The 18526-nt window shown below is 34.5% G+C and overlaps 1 protein-coding gene across 15 annotated transcripts in view; it reads right to left on the minus strand.

Moving 5' to 3' along the window:
* Liprin-alpha (PTPRF interacting protein alpha) overlaps positions 1–18526 on the minus strand; it is a 348725-nt gene that overhangs the window by 29596 nt on the left and 300603 nt on the right. For all 15 annotated transcript variants that reach the window (XM_076396963.1, XM_076396953.1, XM_076396951.1 and 12 more), the window contains exon 2: positions 17065–17166. In XM_076396963.1, the coding sequence (XP_076253078.1) occupies positions 17065–17166 (102 nt within the window). The remainder of the gene's footprint in view (positions 1–17064; positions 17167–18526) is intronic.

Here is an 18526-nt window from a genome sequence, read left to right on the forward strand (position 1 = left end):
TAAACATAACGGATGATTATTACCGTGAAAACTGTTGTCTGAATTCGCGGATAGCTGGTTTGACGAGGGGTGTGGGGGGTGGTGTGAGTGTATCACGGCGTAATTACGATATGGTGATGATGGCTCTCCCAGCCCCAGAGAGCGTAGTATTTTGGAAAAATGCTCGGAAGAGAAATGAATAATTTAAACGTTCACTACATGAAAAAGTTGTTAGGCTTATAAATTAGTTTTAAAGGATTTTTTTTGTAATTTAAAGCAATATAATAGGTCAATTGAAAAGTCCCCGGCCTACCATAGTAAAACACATTTTTTTTGACAAAATTATTTTTTTTTATTCAACATAATTCCCTTCAAGGGCGATGCACTAATTATAGCGACCCTCCAAATTTTCGATACCTTTTTCGTAGTACGATTTGTCCTTTGGTTCAAAATAGGCCTCGGTTTCAGCGATCACCTCTTCATTCCACGAAAATTTCTTGCCAGCGAGCATTCTTTTGAGATCTGAGAACAGTAGAAATCGTACCTCACAGACAGACATTTTATTGTCAAACAGGGTGACGAATACACTGACCTACACCCAATCTTACTGAAGTGATCTTCTACATGTCAGGATGGTTAATATTATATAACTGAAATCATATGATAATACTTATTGCCCACGGGCAGATTGTTGGCATTCTAGGAGATTAATTAAAAAAATGTATTACATTTCGATTTTATTTAATATAATGTTACATTAACTTATTGTTTATACTCATAATCTGTTTTTGTACCGAAGTATCTTTTTATTATTATTCTTAATTACAACCTAATTAAGTTAAAAACCAATTCTATATATTCGTTTTCTTATTAAGTTTTTACCGCCCCAGAAATATCCAAAACGGCGCGGAGCCATAAAACATATTGCCCTCTTGTTATTTTTTCATCCCGCTCCCTTTCTGCGGGCGAAGCCTCCACGCTCTTAATTGTAAGAACGTTAATTTCTTTTATAGCCTCCGAGACGATATAGTGTGGTTGTAATCATTATCTAGTAAAAAAAATATTGCCTTTTTTGATGTCCGCTCTGAGCCCAGTTTTACGTGATGCGAAAGGCAATGGCGGCATTCTCGAAATCAGTGGTAAAGTTGTTTTATGGTTTTTGGCAAAGAAAACATTAATTAAATCTACGATCAGCTAAAACGAATAAGTTGGTACCCGTGTGGTGTCCCGTCTGATAGATCAGACATATTTCGCTTGGTCTTGTATTGTATTTTAAATTATAGAGTAATCTTATATATAAAATTCTCATGTCACAATGTTCGTTCCCATACTTCTCCGAAACGGATTGATGAAACATGTCATCGAAGCCACCATTTTGAATGGCAAGTTTCGAGGTGAAAACACCACAAATACATATTATACCTACAGATGTGCCAATTCAATTTCCGATTAGATTGGCATTTGCAATAACTATTAATAAATTCCAATGCCAAATAATGTTGAGCATACCATGTTTTTCACATATTTATGCGTTGCATGTTCTCGAGTGGATAAACCATCAAGTTTGTTTGTATTAGCTAAAGACGGGCTAACAAAAAATATTATTCACGCTGTAGAATTAAAAGATTAATATTACGTAATGAATTAATGATATAAATAATTATTACTTAAAATAAATTATAATAAATTAAAAAAAAATGTTTGGTGTTTTGTTATTTTTATATTCCCTCATCGTTCACAGCGCTGCTTGCCTTTTTCACTCATATACCACATCATTACATATTTCCAATAAGTTAGTTTTTTTTTCTACACCAGAAATTCTCTATAAATTATTTAGTTGGCAAAACAAGGTTTGCCGGGTCAGCTAGTTGTAATTATAATATTTGCAAATTATAGGTACTGTGAATTTTAAACGGTCATTTCTAGTCTTTTCAACTTGTTTCAATAGGGTTTCCGATATGAGTCAAATGTCAATTTTTTAGGAATACCTATACATTATTTTGGTGCTGCTGGATCCCATTAGTACTGGCTTCACATTGAATATAAAAAGAGAAAAAATCAGCAACCAATAATGAGCAGTGTAGTTAATTTTCTATAAAGTTATATTAAGATTTTCATAAGTTTCTTTCATGTGCACTGAATGAGCAATAAGATAGGCAATAGAAAGTATAAGCTTTTCCATTATGTAATAACACTCATTTAAAATATCTCAAATGATAACTCCATCATGAGGTCGCAATATTTATGGAACACAATATTCCGGTGTCTTGGAAACACGCACATATAGGGGCTATTCCCGAGAAAGGACCAAAATCATCTCCATCTGACTATAGGCACATTAGCATTCTCAGTGCCATTTCGAAGATTGCCGAGAGAGGCAATACTCTATGCTCTCAACTACTTCACAAAGGAAAAGAACATAATTCCTGACGAACAATTCGGCTTTTGCGCTCACCATTCATTCGTCCACCAGACCACCCATCTGGCCGTACACATCCATCACACTCTTAAACAACGTAAAAAGCTTGGAGCAGTCCTCCTGGACCTAAGCAAAGTTCTATCTATCGGTCAGATCTTTTCAGGTCAAGATCAGTAAAACACTTTCTAGTCGAAAACAAATCGACGCTGGAGTACTTCAAGGTTCCCCGCTGGCCCTATCCTTATTTAACCTCCTGCTAACCAAACAACCTGTTATCTCATCTGATCTGCCCTTCTAGCAGACTTCCCATCTCCATCAAATTATTATTTTACAAGATTCGGTCCGTATTCCTCAACGGATCTAATGTCACCTTCAAGTTTGTTACACCCAACCAGGTGAAACTGCTTCAAGTTTTCCAAAATAAGCTCCACAAGAGAATTTTAAACGCTCCATGGTTTTCCAGAAATAATGAAATTCACACAGAAACTGACACCCCAGAAATCAGGCATCGTGTTTTAAGTCATGTTCGCGAATCAATAGTTAGTTTTTTTTTCTGTTCTAGCCTAAAAAAACCAGGCGGTGGAATGACGCATACCTGGTCGCGGAGACTTGCCCTGGAGTGACAAATTGGACCGGGGTATGTGGGACTGCCCCTGGGCTTACCAATACACTAAACCGAAACCGCCTCACAGTTGACCCCTGTGGATCGCTACTGCTACTGAATTAAATTTGGGGATATGGCACCCGCTGATCGGGCAGCCGTTATTGGGCACGAGGGCCCGGCGATTCTATTGGTTCGCGAACTTGAGTCAGCACACAACTGGATATATATGGGGGCAACAGTTATGACTGTAGCAACGGAAGAGGTCGTTTCAGCCTGGAAAAGGGGGGAGCTTAGCGGTGACGCGGTGCTAAGCTCCCAGCATGACGACCAGCTCGCGAACAAGCGCGTTTTCAGAAGAACTTGAGCTGAGTTGTTGTTTGTGGAATAATTGAGATATGAAGTGCTTGATTTCTGGAGTGTCAGTTTCCTTATGAATTTGATTATTTCTGACAAACCATGGAGTGTTTAATATTATCCTGAAGAGCTTATTTTGGAAAACTTGAATCCGTTTGACCTGGCTGGGTGTAACAAACTTGAAGTAGACTTTAGATCAGTAGAGGATTACGGACTGAATGAACATCTTGTAAAATAAGCATTTGATGGAGATGGGAAGTCTGATAGAAGGGCAGATCAGAGAAGATAGCAGGTTTGCTATCCGCGAAACTTTTTGGATTGCTTTCTGGATTTGGGAATGCCAACCGAACCGCCGGTCGAAGTGAAGACCTAGGTACGTGACGTTATCCAGCCATGGAATTATAGCGGTGTCGATCTTAAGTTGCGAGACGCGCAGTGCGTAACGCTTCTTATGGAAAATGATGGCCTGGGTTTTCAGGGGGTTGATTTGCAACCTCCAGAATTTGAACCACTTGGCCGCATGATCGAGCCGCTTCTGTAAACGTCCATGAATTGTAACTTCGAACCTGGCGGCCGCGAAGAAAGCAGTGTCGTCACTTTTTCTTGGTCAGTGACCAAATTTCCTGTAACCGCTGACTTCAGGGGGGGGGTGACATTGTGCGTCTTCCCCATGAGGCATTAGGAGACACGCCAGAAGGAAGGAAGCAATAGTTAGTTTCACTATCTGTTCATTCGCCGGGTCGTCGAGCCCAATAACGGCTGCCCGGTTAGTGGGTGCCATATATAAGTTATGGAAAAATATATTTCATAGTTAAACTGTGTTATTAATACTAATATTATATATGCGGCAATTAAATTAAATTTATGTTCAATGAATTATTAGCATATAACATAACACGGAGTACTAAAGTTAAATTTATTGTAGGTAAGTTTCGTAATTTGCTTGAAAACCATTAAGGCCTAACGTTATGTAAAGGTTAAGGTCAGGAGAGCAAACTAAATACACATTCAATTAATTCAACCGTACTCATGAGTGCCATAAAGATAAACGAGATTGTGAAAAGTCTTTCCTTTTAGGCATTTTAAACTTTTTAATATTATTATCTCTCATGAAATAATTCATATCTTTCGGTTCATCTACATTTCTGATTATAATATTTTATATTTGCATCAAGAGCTGTTTTTTTTCTAGTTAAGATACATACCATTGTTCCAGCTAAATTGTCAAATTTTGTCACAATGAAGCACAAATGTTTAGTAAAAAATTAAGATGGTTATACTAGAAGCGGACTTCATATTACCTAGAAACTTAATCACAATTTCTTCAAATTATATCAAATTCCCATTTTCTTTGCATTAAGAGTTGCTCCAATGTTGGAGTCGAACATAAGTTTACAAAAATCAAGCTCAACAAAATTCTCATGTTTCATCAACACTAACATTATGGGTAGTGATGGTAGAAGAATCTTATTTTCTTCTTGAACGCAATGTCTCTAAGAAGAGAATACACCCAGCATAACCATCGCCATAGAAGAGCTCTCAGTGATTACTTATAGTTGTAGTCACTAGTCACCTTTTACCAGGTCTACCGGAAAGTAATTTCCGGTTTTTCTAACAGATGTCGATGGGCTTAAGTATTCAATGTTATGATTTGACACATATATTTTATTCTACTGACATCAAGTTTTGAAGCTGCACATATCATATTTTGCGAAAGTAACACCGTCATAGATTTATACTTCTTTGAAAAGTGTAGTACCTGAAAACGTACATCTGCGGTAAAAGTTGGGTGCCACATCACTCAAATGATCAAAACGGAAATCGAAAATCTGCTTCCGATCATACAGTCATTTCTGTATCGAATACTGACGGGTGATGAAAAGTGGATTGATTTTGAAAACTCTAAGAAGACTCCAAGGCCAAATCGTTTTGGTCGTACCAGGGTGGTGTAGTGTATTACGAACTATTGAAACCTGGTGAAAGGACAAACAGTTTTTTAGGGATGACATCTATAAATTGCCTGAAAGATGAGCAAGATGGATGGAATCAATAAATCTAACGAAAAATACATATTTATAAAGTTAAAAATCTATGCAGAATCAACATGGTTAAGTTGAAAGATACAAGATATCTCGGAACATTGATATACCTTGTGGTAATATCTTGTGATGGAATATTGTAAACATTTTTCAACGTTGTGGTACTTTAAAATAGCCAAAGAAATTTATATGTTGAATGCGACCTTTGGTTTACCATCATAAACCTAAATGAAAAAAAAGGGCAACGAGCAAAAAGAGCACGTGTTTAGAAAATGTAAGAGCATATTCTTTATGGTCGTAAATTTATGTTTGTGATTGTTTAAAATTTGTGATTGTCCTTAGGGTAAGAGTGTAAAATCCGACAATGAAAATGATCCCAGTCACGCCAGTAACCAGGCTGGGTAACACCGGATGTTTTCTGGAATGATTACCAAGTTGGCCACTCGCCAATCGGTAGGTTTAATGCCGAGGACCGTGGTTCGGAGCCTACGTTAAACTATAGGTTCAGTCCAAATAAACCCTCGTTGGTAAAAGTAGACTTTAATATATATATATATATATATATATATATATATATATATATTATATTATATTAAATATGTCAAAAATCGGTTACAATTTACAATTATCAATTTGTTTTTTTCATTTCAGCGTCAGTCAACTTCTTCAACAATCTAGCATAAATGTGCTTTATTTATTGTAGTTTGTTTTGCTATTGATGTTGTTCTACAGTAATTTTAGTGTGTGTAATAATGAGTCTAATAAAATAGACTCATCCAATATTATATAATGTTACTATCTAAAAAAGACTTTGTTAAACTGATAATATTTAGGAAGATATCCTGAAACTACTGCATATTATATTAAATTCTGCTAAAAATATATCATTATTTTATATATTCAAAACACTTACGCAATTTCTGAAGTTACTTAATAAGTACATATTGGATTCAAAGTCTAATACTCAAGCGTTACTACGCAATATATTAAAATATTCTCCCTTTTTTTAACCACAAGCGATATTTTATATTGAATATTCTTATATACAGACAGGTCAATATTTTACATATTGAAGATCATATTTCGAGAACTTTTTCTTGTTCAAACTTTTCAATATAGACCCCAGACCGTCAGTATTACTGTGGAATATTAAATTTATTGAGCAACATTATTGAGGGACTCCTCAATATCATGTCGTATATTCGTTGTATATTTATTAAGTCAATAGTACGAACAGAAACGATACATATATCTATGCATTTCAGTTTTAATTGAATATAAGGATCGTGATTTTCCGAAAAAAAAATTGTACACTCTTAATATTTCAACTATCAGGTTACTCAGAAAGTTTCATTTGTTATTTATATAAGGACTGTGACTTTCCGAAAAAAAATTGTACACTCTTAATATTTCAACTATTTGGTTACTCAGAAAGTTTCATTTATTATTTTCATTCACTTTTCAAAAGACATATTGCAGTAGATAGAAACTGTTTGATTGTACTGAATCAATTTATATGAAATTTGTTTTGATCGTATATCGTATCAAATTAATTCATAACAAAATTAGGATTTTTACTATTAAAAAAAAGTACAAAATGTTTCGTTTTTTTGAACAATAGTAATAGACTAGATGACTGTAATAAAGAATCATAAAAATATTGATTTACACTAATAATATACTATAGAGACATTATTAAAAATATATTTATATCAAAATTAAAAGTAAGACCACTAATATTTTACCAGAGACAAAAACACAAAATTTAAAAATAACCATGTTAAGTTAAACAGCATTCAGAAAGGCTACGAAAAATTGACGTTACTTGTCGTTTCCTAAGTATCATAACAGGTCAATTGAAAAGTCCCCGGCCTACCATAGAAAAACACATTTTTTGACAAAATTAGTGGTTTCAAAATAGGCCTCAGTTTCGGCGATCGCCTCTTCATTCGACGAAAATGTTTTCCCAGCGAGCATTCTTTTGAGATCTGAGAACAGGAAATAGTCACTGGGGGCCATATCTGGAGAATACGGTGGACGGATGGATTTTTGCCATCGTTTTCACTGACTTGTGACACGGTGCATTGTCTTGGTGAAGCAGCACTTTCTTTTTCTTCAAATTGCGGCCGTTTTTCGGCGATTTCGTCCTTCAAACGGTCCAATAACGTTATGTAATAGTTGCTGTTGATGGTCCTTCCTTTTTCAAGGCAATCAGTGAAAATTATTCCATGCGTATCCCAAAATACAGACGCCGTAACCGTGCCAGCCGGCTGTTGCGTTTTCTCACGCTTTGGAGCGGGTTCATCGTGTGCAGTCTACTCGGATGACTGTCGATTGGACTTCGGAGTGAAATGATGGAGCCATGTGTCATCCATTGTCACATATCGACGCAAAAACCCAGGTTTATTACGCGTGATCATGTTCAGACACTGTTCCGAATCATCAACTCGTCGTCGTTTTTGGTCAAAAGTGAGCTCGCGCGACACTCACTTTGTACAAAGCTTTCTCATACCCAAATATTCCTGAATGATATAATGTGCACGTTCAGTTGATATCTTTAGAGTGTCTGCTATTTCATTCAATTTCAATTTACAAAGTCATTCAAAATCATTTTGTGGATTTTTTAAATGTTTTCGTCGATAACCACCTCTTTTGGGCGTTCACTGCGTTCACCCTTTTCGGTGCTCATTTCACCACGTCTAAATTTAACATACCAATCCTTGTTGGTTGATTTTCCTATGGCAGTGTCCGGTAACTCGGTATCAAGCCAAGTTTTTGCTTCAACTGTATTTTTCCCTTCAAAGAATAATATTTTATCAACACGCGAAATTCCTTTTTATCCATATTTTTTCACAATAACAAAATTTGCTTCACTCAAAATGCTATAATTCACAAACTAATGATGCGACAACTGTCAAATTTATACGCGTATCTTTTGAGAGTTAGAGCTAACTAAAAAACATATGGATTTAATTCTAGTAGCGCCATCTATATGTCAGGCCGGGGACTTTTCAATTGGCCCGTTCCGTGAACTGCACATGCATCTATTTGCTTTCGCTAATTTGTATTTTCCAAGTCTGTGTCTCCGACAGTAAGAATCGCAGTTATTAGCAAATGTAGCCATTCTGATATATTCCATTTGGGGTATATCACATGTGTAGAGTAGGTAAAGAATTGGCTCCAATACACTTCCTTGTCGTACATCTGCTTTAGCTTGTTTTATTGTAGAGTAGGCTTCATCGTGTTTGACTCTAAAAATTCTGGCTATAATATGAGATTTCATTGATTCGGTAACATTTTCTGTGGCTTATAAACAATGCCGTCATGTCATACCTTATCAAAGGCTTGCGTCATATCTAAGAATATGAACCTTTTTACCTTTATAGGCAAAATATTGATCAGTTCTTTTTTCAATCTCAACTATTCTATCGGCAAATATATTGTTTACTTATAAGTTCTGCTAAGTAACCAATAATCCTCTCTTTGTAATATTTACATAAATGATATAACCTATTTTTAAAAAATAGATAAAATCTATTTTTACTAAGAGTTGAAATGAAAAAACTTTATAGTTTGCTAAAGTTCTGTCTCTGAGTGTATATATATTCGAATACGAATTATTGCAAATGCTAAAGGTTGATAACTAAAACGAACATCTAACAAATATATCATTATATATTATAATTTATTCATCGAATAATCAGCGATTTTGGAGGAACGATTGAAATATAGGCAGTAAACAATGCGTTACTTGACAAAGTCGAAGTCGTGGAATAATTTTCAATTCGGTCTATTCGGCTGAAGCCGTAGCAAGTGTAAATGCGACGGGGTAATACCTGGGGAATATATTGAAAGGGATAAGAGTCTCCTCCTTCTCCCGGCGAACTCATTTAATTTTCGTATTGAAAATTGAGGTTCTTTTTTCATTCAAAGATCAAGGGAACCCTTCGCAATGCCTTATCGTATTAGTATGGTTAAATACTTGGCGTTGAGATTTTCCATCGCACATTTTTACTTACAAATGTACTAATGTTACAGTTCGACTTCAATAATTTGAATTAATTAAAGAAATAATGATTCGGTTAAGTAAACATTATGTACCTACATATATTTTAAACGACTTCAAAAAAGAAGGAGGTTCTATGTTCGCCGATTTCTCCGTCAATTATGGATCGATTTTCAAAATTCTTTTTTTATTCGAAAGAGTGCACTCCTGAGGTTGTCCCATTGGAACCAAGTCTGGATCTGATGGGTAAAGGGGGGGAAAACGAGAGAAACCCTCAGATTTCAAAAACACGTACAAAGTTCTCTCATATTTTTTATCTAAAATAATCAAATATTTGAGTATAATGTTGTTGCTGAACTGATGTAACGGAAGAACGGAAGGCGTTCAGTGTAAAAGCCGTTCAGCTTGCTTTTTAAACACTGTCCATATCATATGAGAAGCCGTAGAAATATTGCAGGCAATTGTTTCTATGGTGTAGTGGTTAGAGCGTTCAGCTCATAAGCGGAGGCCACGGGTTCGATTCCCGGCGGAGCCAACAACACTTTTGTTGCTGTTCCAGTTTGGTTAGAACATTTGTTATATCCCATAGATTAGGCAGCGGACCCCGGGGCCTGAAGCGCTTCTTATTTTCAATCATTGTTTGGTTATTCCTATTTTTGCTCATACGGGCTGCACCTTTACTTGGTCTATCCATTGTAATATTTAATAAAATAACTCCGTAATTTATTGAGTAAATATCGAATCTAAAATGAGAAAAAAAAGAAAAATTGAAATTGAAAAGATTTTTGTCCTTTTCTGATTTTATTCGAGATTGGTGGTAGGATTTATTTAACAACGGAAAGAAATGTTTAGTTTACGTCGTATTAGGTGCTTATGGTAATTTTTTAATTTAAAAAGATATTTAATGAGACAAATTGGTACAACATATACTCGTAACAATCAAAATATTTTCCATCGTTTTCCATCATGTTTTACTATCGTTCGGGCAAAACATAGCGACATTGTGTTTGCTGAGTAGTCTGGTTACGGCAGAATAGCCGATACGAGCAGCAGCAATGTCTCTTTCATAACTCTTGTAATGTTTGACCAAGCGATGTCATGCGAGGGGATGACGTAGTGTCTTGTTGTTGGTCTTTTTTGCAATGAAACATCGTTCAATTGACATCAATAGCCATCTGCATTACCGGTTTTCTTCCATACCTCCCTTGTTTCTTGTTATATCTCTTCAAATTTCATTTTAACCATCCAATTTAAGTTATGAAGAAAAGTGTTAAAATTGCACAACATTTTTAGTTTTATTTTAGACGGATAGATGGTGCTCCATGAATAATAAGATAGCTCTAAAGTGATAACTATTAATTTCAATGATCTAAATTAGTACTTGGTTCAGTTTTTTTATAGATGAAAGACTGAAAGTTTCACCATAGAGTAGATAATTAACATATTACGAAATATTATTTCTACAAGAAAGCAAAGTGATAAATCTAATCGTCCAGTATCTCTGGCGAAGATATATAATGGCAACGAGGATTTCTACTAAACTAATTTGAATAATATTTCTAGAAGTAAAGCCCATGACGAAGTATTAATATAATTCCTTAAACCGCGAGTTTGGAGCGTCGTCGCATCTACGATCTCGTCTCCGAGCGATCGGAGTAAATAGATTAAAACTGTCTGAAAGTTTGTAGCGCTCAACTTTTATGAAAATTAGGTTGCATCGCGGTAAATAGAGGAAACGGTAATTTGATTTTTAACGGTATTTATTTAGTTCTTTAAAAATAGTTTTCTATGCAATTAGCATTAGGATTAGTACTTAAGAAAATTTCGAATCATGTCTTGGTACCATTCAACAGTAACAGTAACTGTAATACCTTGATCAATTTTCAAATAAAAGAGGGACCAATGATGTTTTCAGCATGAGTATCACACCATACAGTTGTTTTTAGTGGATGCAAAGATGTTTCATGAATTAATTGAAGATTCTGCGTTCCCCTACACCGATTGTTCTGTTTATTGGCGTGGCCACTGAGAAGAAAATCGGCTTCATCATTCATTATCAATTTACTCGAAAAATCCAACGATTGTTAATAAATGTTGTCACTATTTCTGCTCGTTCTTGTGGTGGTATATCCATAACGAAATGTGGAAACGTCCACACAACACGATGCTTAAAGCAAAACTGAGTTAAACGTCACATAATAAATAGTAGCGGGACTTGTGCCCCACTCTACAATATTGTTCTATTGTCACATTCATAGAAAATCTCATTTGCGTTCTATTTCAAAAGTTTCACTGTTTATCGAGCGCAGTAGTATTTAATTGTTGCAAAATGATATAGCACAGAATACGTTATAGTAGTCTTACGGCTTGACAAACCAAAATCAGTCACCAAATACTGATAACTAATTTAGTAGATAAGAAAAGGTGATTATAAGACAAGAAATGTTTTAGTTTAGTTAGTTTCAAAACCCAACTAGTACAACTTCTTTGAGTATTAGTGGAAATATTTGTCGTTATTAATTAATTTCTGCAATAGTTAATTAGCTTGCTAGAATAGATCATTAAATACATTCCTACCACATACTATATAATACTCTATATTGGACATAAAAAAGAAAAATGTGGGCCATGAATTACGTTGATAATAATTAATTAATTACAGTCGAGAGACAAATTAAATTATTTGTAGTTGCATTCCAAAGTGAACATAATGTTAGATCTCCTTATATGTAGAAATCCCAAATTGTGCAAATTTTCATTAAAAAAACAGCCCTACGTGTTTATTTTTGAGATGGTGTCTTTTATGCAATAAGTGCGAATATGCCTCATTATATTCATGATGGCGGAAAATGAATAATACATGAAGTAAAACATCAATACTAAAACCAAACAAAACAACATTGTCATAAATTAAGAATGTCTTTTCATCTCTAAACGCATTTTTTCTTGAAGATTGTCGGTAAAAGTTTTAAAAACTTGTGTGCTAAATCTATATCAAATAATACAATATAGGAGATTTGTTTTCAATATTTAACTTTTAACTTTTTAATCAAATTGATTTTCCCCAAAATATAAACATTCAATAAGAACGTTTCGAAATAAAATACTATAAAAAAAATTTTAATCGAGCTAGGGAAAAAATATGACTTAAAGACTTTATTGCCTTCAAGATTTCCCAAGGCATTTTTGGTTCTATTTATTAAAAGTTGCAATCGAAGAATGGCTACCGAATAAATATTGACGGTATCCAATAGTGCGTATCTAATACAATATCCCCTTGTATTTTCTCATTGTCTGAGATTTTATCTAAACTGTACAGCAAACACTTTTTATTGCTGTCTGTTTTTTATTCGATTTTGGTATAAGTTGGTTTAAGTTTTAAAACAAAACAGCGTCATTCATTTTAGTTAAAAATTATTGCGTATGTTTGTCGGTTTTCCTTATTATTGTGAAAAAAATGGATAAAAAGGAATTTCGCGTGTTGATAAAATATTGATTTTTGAAGGGAAAAAATACAGTTGAAGCAAAAACTTGACTTGATGCCGAGTTTCCGGACACTGCCCTAGGAAAATCAACCATCAAGGATTGGTATGCTAAGTTTAAACGTGGTGAAATGAGCACCGAAGACGGTGAACGCAGTGGACGCCCAGAAGAGGTTGTTACCGAAGAAAACATTAAAAAAATCCACACAGCGATTTTGAATGACCGTAAATTGAAACTGAATGAAATAACAGACACTCTAAGATATCAACTGAACGTGTACATCATATCATTCACGAATATTTGGGTATGAGAAAGCTCTGTGCAAAGTGGGTGCCGCGTTCACCGAGCTTTTGACCTTAATAGATAGTAAATCCTTTAAAATTAATTTATAGCTGTGATATACAAATCCGTACTTAATAATGTTTCGAATTTTTCACGCCTCTGTAGATGTATGATATACCAGTGAACATAAGACATATAATTATCTTCAAAAATTCCTATTCTGAAGTTTTGTTTTTTTTATCGCAAAAGTACGACAGAAAGTCATTCAATGGAAACTTATCGTTAAAATATTAAAATAACTCTTAGTAGTATTAGTAGCAAAGTGGTGATTTCGATATAGCTGATGAACAAGAATCTGTCAACAGCAAGAGCAACGAATATATCATGTTAACTACCTCAAAGCTTAGAAATTGCTGATCAATACAAAAAGGTTAAATTGAGAAGAAAAGGCTTCTACGGATACAAAACCAAAGATAAAAAGACAAAGTTGAAAGCGAAGGAGGTACAAATGTCTAGCTCAGTGCCAGAGATGGATATATTAGGCGTATTAGATTGTTCTTATATACTGGCCCTCATTTGGAAGCATCGACAGTAGCATATTTGTTGAGTAGAAGACACTGTCTCGAGCGCCAGCTATTGATTACCAATATGTTAAAAGACTCACTTATCTATATCTAATCAATGTATTTGATTCCATAAACCTCGTGGTTTATTTCCAAGACGGACTAAATTTAATCCAAACTCTTTATTTTCCAAGAAATCATCAAATATTCAACGAAGAACATAAATAAATATTTTAAATGTATTCAAATGTAATATCATTAGCATAGGATAATTAAAAAGGATTGGTATGCTAAGTTTATACGTGGTAAAATGTGCACCGAAGATGGTGAAAGCAGTGAACGCCCAAAAGAGGTTGTTACCGACGAAAACATTAAAAAAATCCGCACAGCGATTTTGAATGACCGTAAATTGACACTGAATGAAATAGCAGACACTCTAAGATACCACCTGAACGTTTACATCATATCATTCACGAATATTTGGGTATGAGAAAGCGCTGTGCAAAGTGGGTGCCGCGATCACCGAGCATCCTTCTATGGATACAAAACCAAAGATAAAAAGACAAAGTTAAAAGTGAAGGAGGTACAAATGTCTAGCTCAGTGCCAGAGAAGGATATATTAGACATATTAGATTGTTCTTATATACTGGCCCTCATTTCGAAGCATCGACAGTAGCGTATTTGTTGAGTAGAAGACACTGTCTCGAGCACCAGCTATTGATTGATGACGCTCATGATGATGATGAACTACTGATTACCAATATGTTAAAAGACTGAGTTATCTATATCTAATCAATGTATTTGATCTCATAAACCTCCAAGAAAGACTAAATTTAATCCAAACTCTTTATTTTCCAAGAAATCATTAAATATTCAACGAAGAACATAAATAAATATTTTAAACGTAATTATTTAGAAAGAGAACATTTATATTATTACAGTTATTATATACATTTTCGTTTACAATCATCTTCAAAGATATGAGACAGCACGAGATCAATATTTATAACGTAAAATGTCATGTTTATTTGCTAATCTTACTTGATTCAAATGTAATATCATTAGCATAGGATAATTAAAACTGAAATAACGCTACGTTCAAACAGAGAGGAGACGATGACCGAAAACATTGAGCTTTAAATAATTTCTTGAGGCAATTAGAAAATACGAACAGACAAGATCGTATTTGTAGATAATGCTGGATATAATAAGATTTCCTGTCTCGGATACAATATTACTGACTGGATAAGGAATATTGAATAAATAACTCTTTACATAAAAGTTAATTAGACGATTGCAGAAAAATTATAAAGGTTGTGAAGTTTAAAACAGTTTTTGTAACTTTAAAGCTTTGAAAATATAATTATTTTTTTATCTGTTGATTATTCTTTATGCATAATTTAAATTAAATATCTAATAAATAACCGTTTTCAATTTCCATAAATGTTGTCTAGTCGCAGTGATCTAAATTTAGGCGTTTAGATGCATTTTGATAAGCGATATCTGTTTGTAAAACTAAATTGTAAAACTTGTAAAACCTTAACTGTTAAATCCGAAGATTTTGACATTTCTCTATATAACACTTTTAGACATTTATAGTGATGTTGCTCCATCATATTCCAATTCTCAGATTATTTTGATGCTAATAACAAAAAACTACATGGTTTTCACTGACTTGTGACATGGTGCATTGTCTTGGTGAAGCAGCACTGTCCTTTTCTTCAATTGCTGCCGTTTTTCGGTGATTTCGTCCTTCAAACGGTCCAATAACGCTATGTAATAATCGCTGTTGATGGTCCTTCCTTTTTCAAGGTAGTCAATAAAAATTATATTATGCGCATTCCAAAATACAGTGGTCATAACCTTGCCAGCCGATTGTTGCGTTTTCCCACGCTTTGGAGCGGGTTCATCGTGTGCAGTCCACTCGGATGACTATTGATTGGACTTCGGAGTGAAATGATGGAGCCATGTTTCATCCATTGTCACATATCGACGCAAAAACTCTATTACGCTTGATCATCTTCAAACACTGTTCCGAATCATCAGTTCGTCGTTGTTTTTGGTCAAAAGTGCGTTCGCGTGACTCCCACTTTGCACAGAGCTTTCTCATACCCAAATATTCGTGAATGATATGTTGTACACGTTCAGTTGATATCTTTAGAGTGTCTGCTATTTCATTCAGTTTCAATTTACGGTCATTCAAAATCATTTTGTGGATTTTTGAAATATTTTCGTCGGTAACAACCTCTTTTGGGCGTCCACTGCGTTCACCGTCTTCGATGCTCATCTCATCACTAAGTCTAAACTTAGCATACCAATCCTTAATGATTGATTTTCCTGGGGCAGTATCCGGAAACTCGGCATCAAGCCAAGTTTTGGCTTCAACTATATTTTCTCCCTTCCAAAAGCAATATTTTATCAACACTCGAAATTTCTTTTTTTCTTCAATTATTACAAAATTACAATTCAAACAAAAGTTGCTTCACTCAAAATGCTGTAATTCACAAACTAGTGATCCGACAACAGTCAAATTTATACAGGCATCTTTTGAGGGTTAGGGCTGACTAAAAAATATATGGATTTAATTCTAATAGCGCCATCTATGTGTCAGGCCGGGGACTTTTTTAGTTGATCTGTTGGTGTATTATGGGCTGTTAAACCAAGAGAAACTGCTGCTGCAGATAATGATGAATTGTTGCAAAAAAGAAGTACGAAAATAGGATGATGGCCATGTTGTTGAAAATTTGTATGCAGAATTTTTATGGGAATGTTCCGCGAACAGTAATATAAATAGAAGTTTTTCGTAACAAAATTCTGAGGAATATTGTAGGTGTGCCCGGATACTACAGGGCTGATTACTTACTCCGAGACATTCAGATACCGACTGTCACTAAGAAAATCGAAAGAATTGCAAGGAGACATGAGAAGAGACAGGACAGGACACAGATTCAAATAATGCCACAACTTGAACTTAAAACCATATACGTCGTATTTGCTGGATTTGATTCATGCATAATTTCAAAAAATAAAGCATTCGAAACCGATCGAAAATGAGAGATTGACAATGTTTTGAATAAAACCCTTAATAATCACAGAATATATAATAAAAAACGGACCGAACTAATGTCTAGTCCATAATACAAACATAACTCGACCGACTGTTTTCCAAATAATATTTAAAACGACTCGAATAATCCTTGCTGTTGCACAAAACTGATTTCGTCTCGAAAATGAAGCACTCCCCGCAAATTGGATTCTCTTTAATAATGCAGCACCGCAAGGCGATAAAGAAAGTAAGACCTTAACAGTGATCATTAAGATTTCTCTATACTTACCCGAGTATTATTTCTTTCTGCCTTCAGCTCGGCTATTTCCTCTTCTCGTTCTAAGAGCTGCTCCCTCGCTGCGTTAAGTTCTTTCGTTAGAGTGGCGAATTCCTGCAACAAGAAAAAAAGTTAATAGAAAAACTAAGACCCGGAAGGCAGGGGCTGAAATAAAAATACACGAGAAAATCAGGTTTTTATTGTTACTATGCAGCTCTACGGTTGATTGGAAACGAATGTACAGCAAACGATGGTACTGTAAAGTAATTATTTCTGTATATTGTTTGTGTTCTTCGATGTTCCCAGTTGCATTTTACCATTAATATTAAACCTTTTTCAATTTGCGTCTTGCAAACTGATAATTTTAAAATATTTGTGTCACAAATGCTTCTAAACTAAATATAAATTAGTAACTATTGATGACAATTGAGTTACTAACGAATGTTTTCTTTATATATACAGACTAAGAGATAGTTGTCAAATATCGTACATTTTTCTACATTTTCAAAAAAATATTCTAAGTAATTTAACATTAACAACCATGTAGGTTTCAAAACTTGTAGTTTACTTAAATATATAATAGCCATTGATTCTGTACTGATAAGGGTGATTTTCTTGCATTTATCCAGTACATTTTCCTATGTTTTAACACCAGTTCTTTCCTTTTCTTTTTATACATGTTAGGTCCAGTGAAGGTTTGCATCAAGATTCATCCTGATATACTAGCGTTGTTGCAATAAGGAATTATAGTATTATTTATTGTTATTGGTACATGGACTGTTTTTTTTTTGTTTAAAATTGGCTTTATTCATCAACGTAATCTCCATCAAGAGCCACACAATCAATCCAGCCTCGCTCTAATATTTTAATACCACTTTTATAGAATTTGTGGGATTTTACCTTTTGCCTGACAATAGGCTTGTCGCCAGTTGCTGTCCACTCAGATGACGATTGTTTTGATTCTGTAGTGATGGGTCCATGTTTCATCCATTGTCGCATATCGGTGCAAAAATTCCTCTTTGTTAAGTTTAAACATGGCCAAACACTGCTCAGAATCATCAACGCGTTTTTGTTTTTTTTTTCTCACAGTCAAAAGATTATGCAGTATAAAAGCAACACATTATTTCTATATCTCTATGTTAGCCAACTCGCACTACTTCACTTTTCGATCATTCAAAAGAATTTTGTTACTATCGACTGTTTCAGTCGTTATTTTTGGTTCGACTGATTTTACTACTTTTTACCAATGAATGTTTCAGTCGACTGTTTTCAGTCGCTATTTTCGGTCCGACTGATTTCATTACTATTTACTATCGACTGTTTCAGTCTTGTACTTTTAGTTACTATTTTTGGTTCTACTAGTTTCATTTGACTGATTTACCTTGACAAAAATGTACCCAATTTATGCTTACATAGATTTATGTGTAATACATACAGTTTTATGATATTTTTGGTACCTTTGTAAATAACAATA

This window comes from Rhynchophorus ferrugineus, unplaced genomic scaffold (genome assembly GCF_030347505.1).
Source record: "Rhynchophorus ferrugineus isolate W39M unplaced genomic scaffold, kcgeb_rfMv2 rfM2, whole genome shotgun sequence".
In the NCBI taxonomy this organism is placed as follows: domain Eukaryota; kingdom Metazoa; phylum Arthropoda; class Insecta; order Coleoptera; family Curculionidae; genus Rhynchophorus; species Rhynchophorus ferrugineus.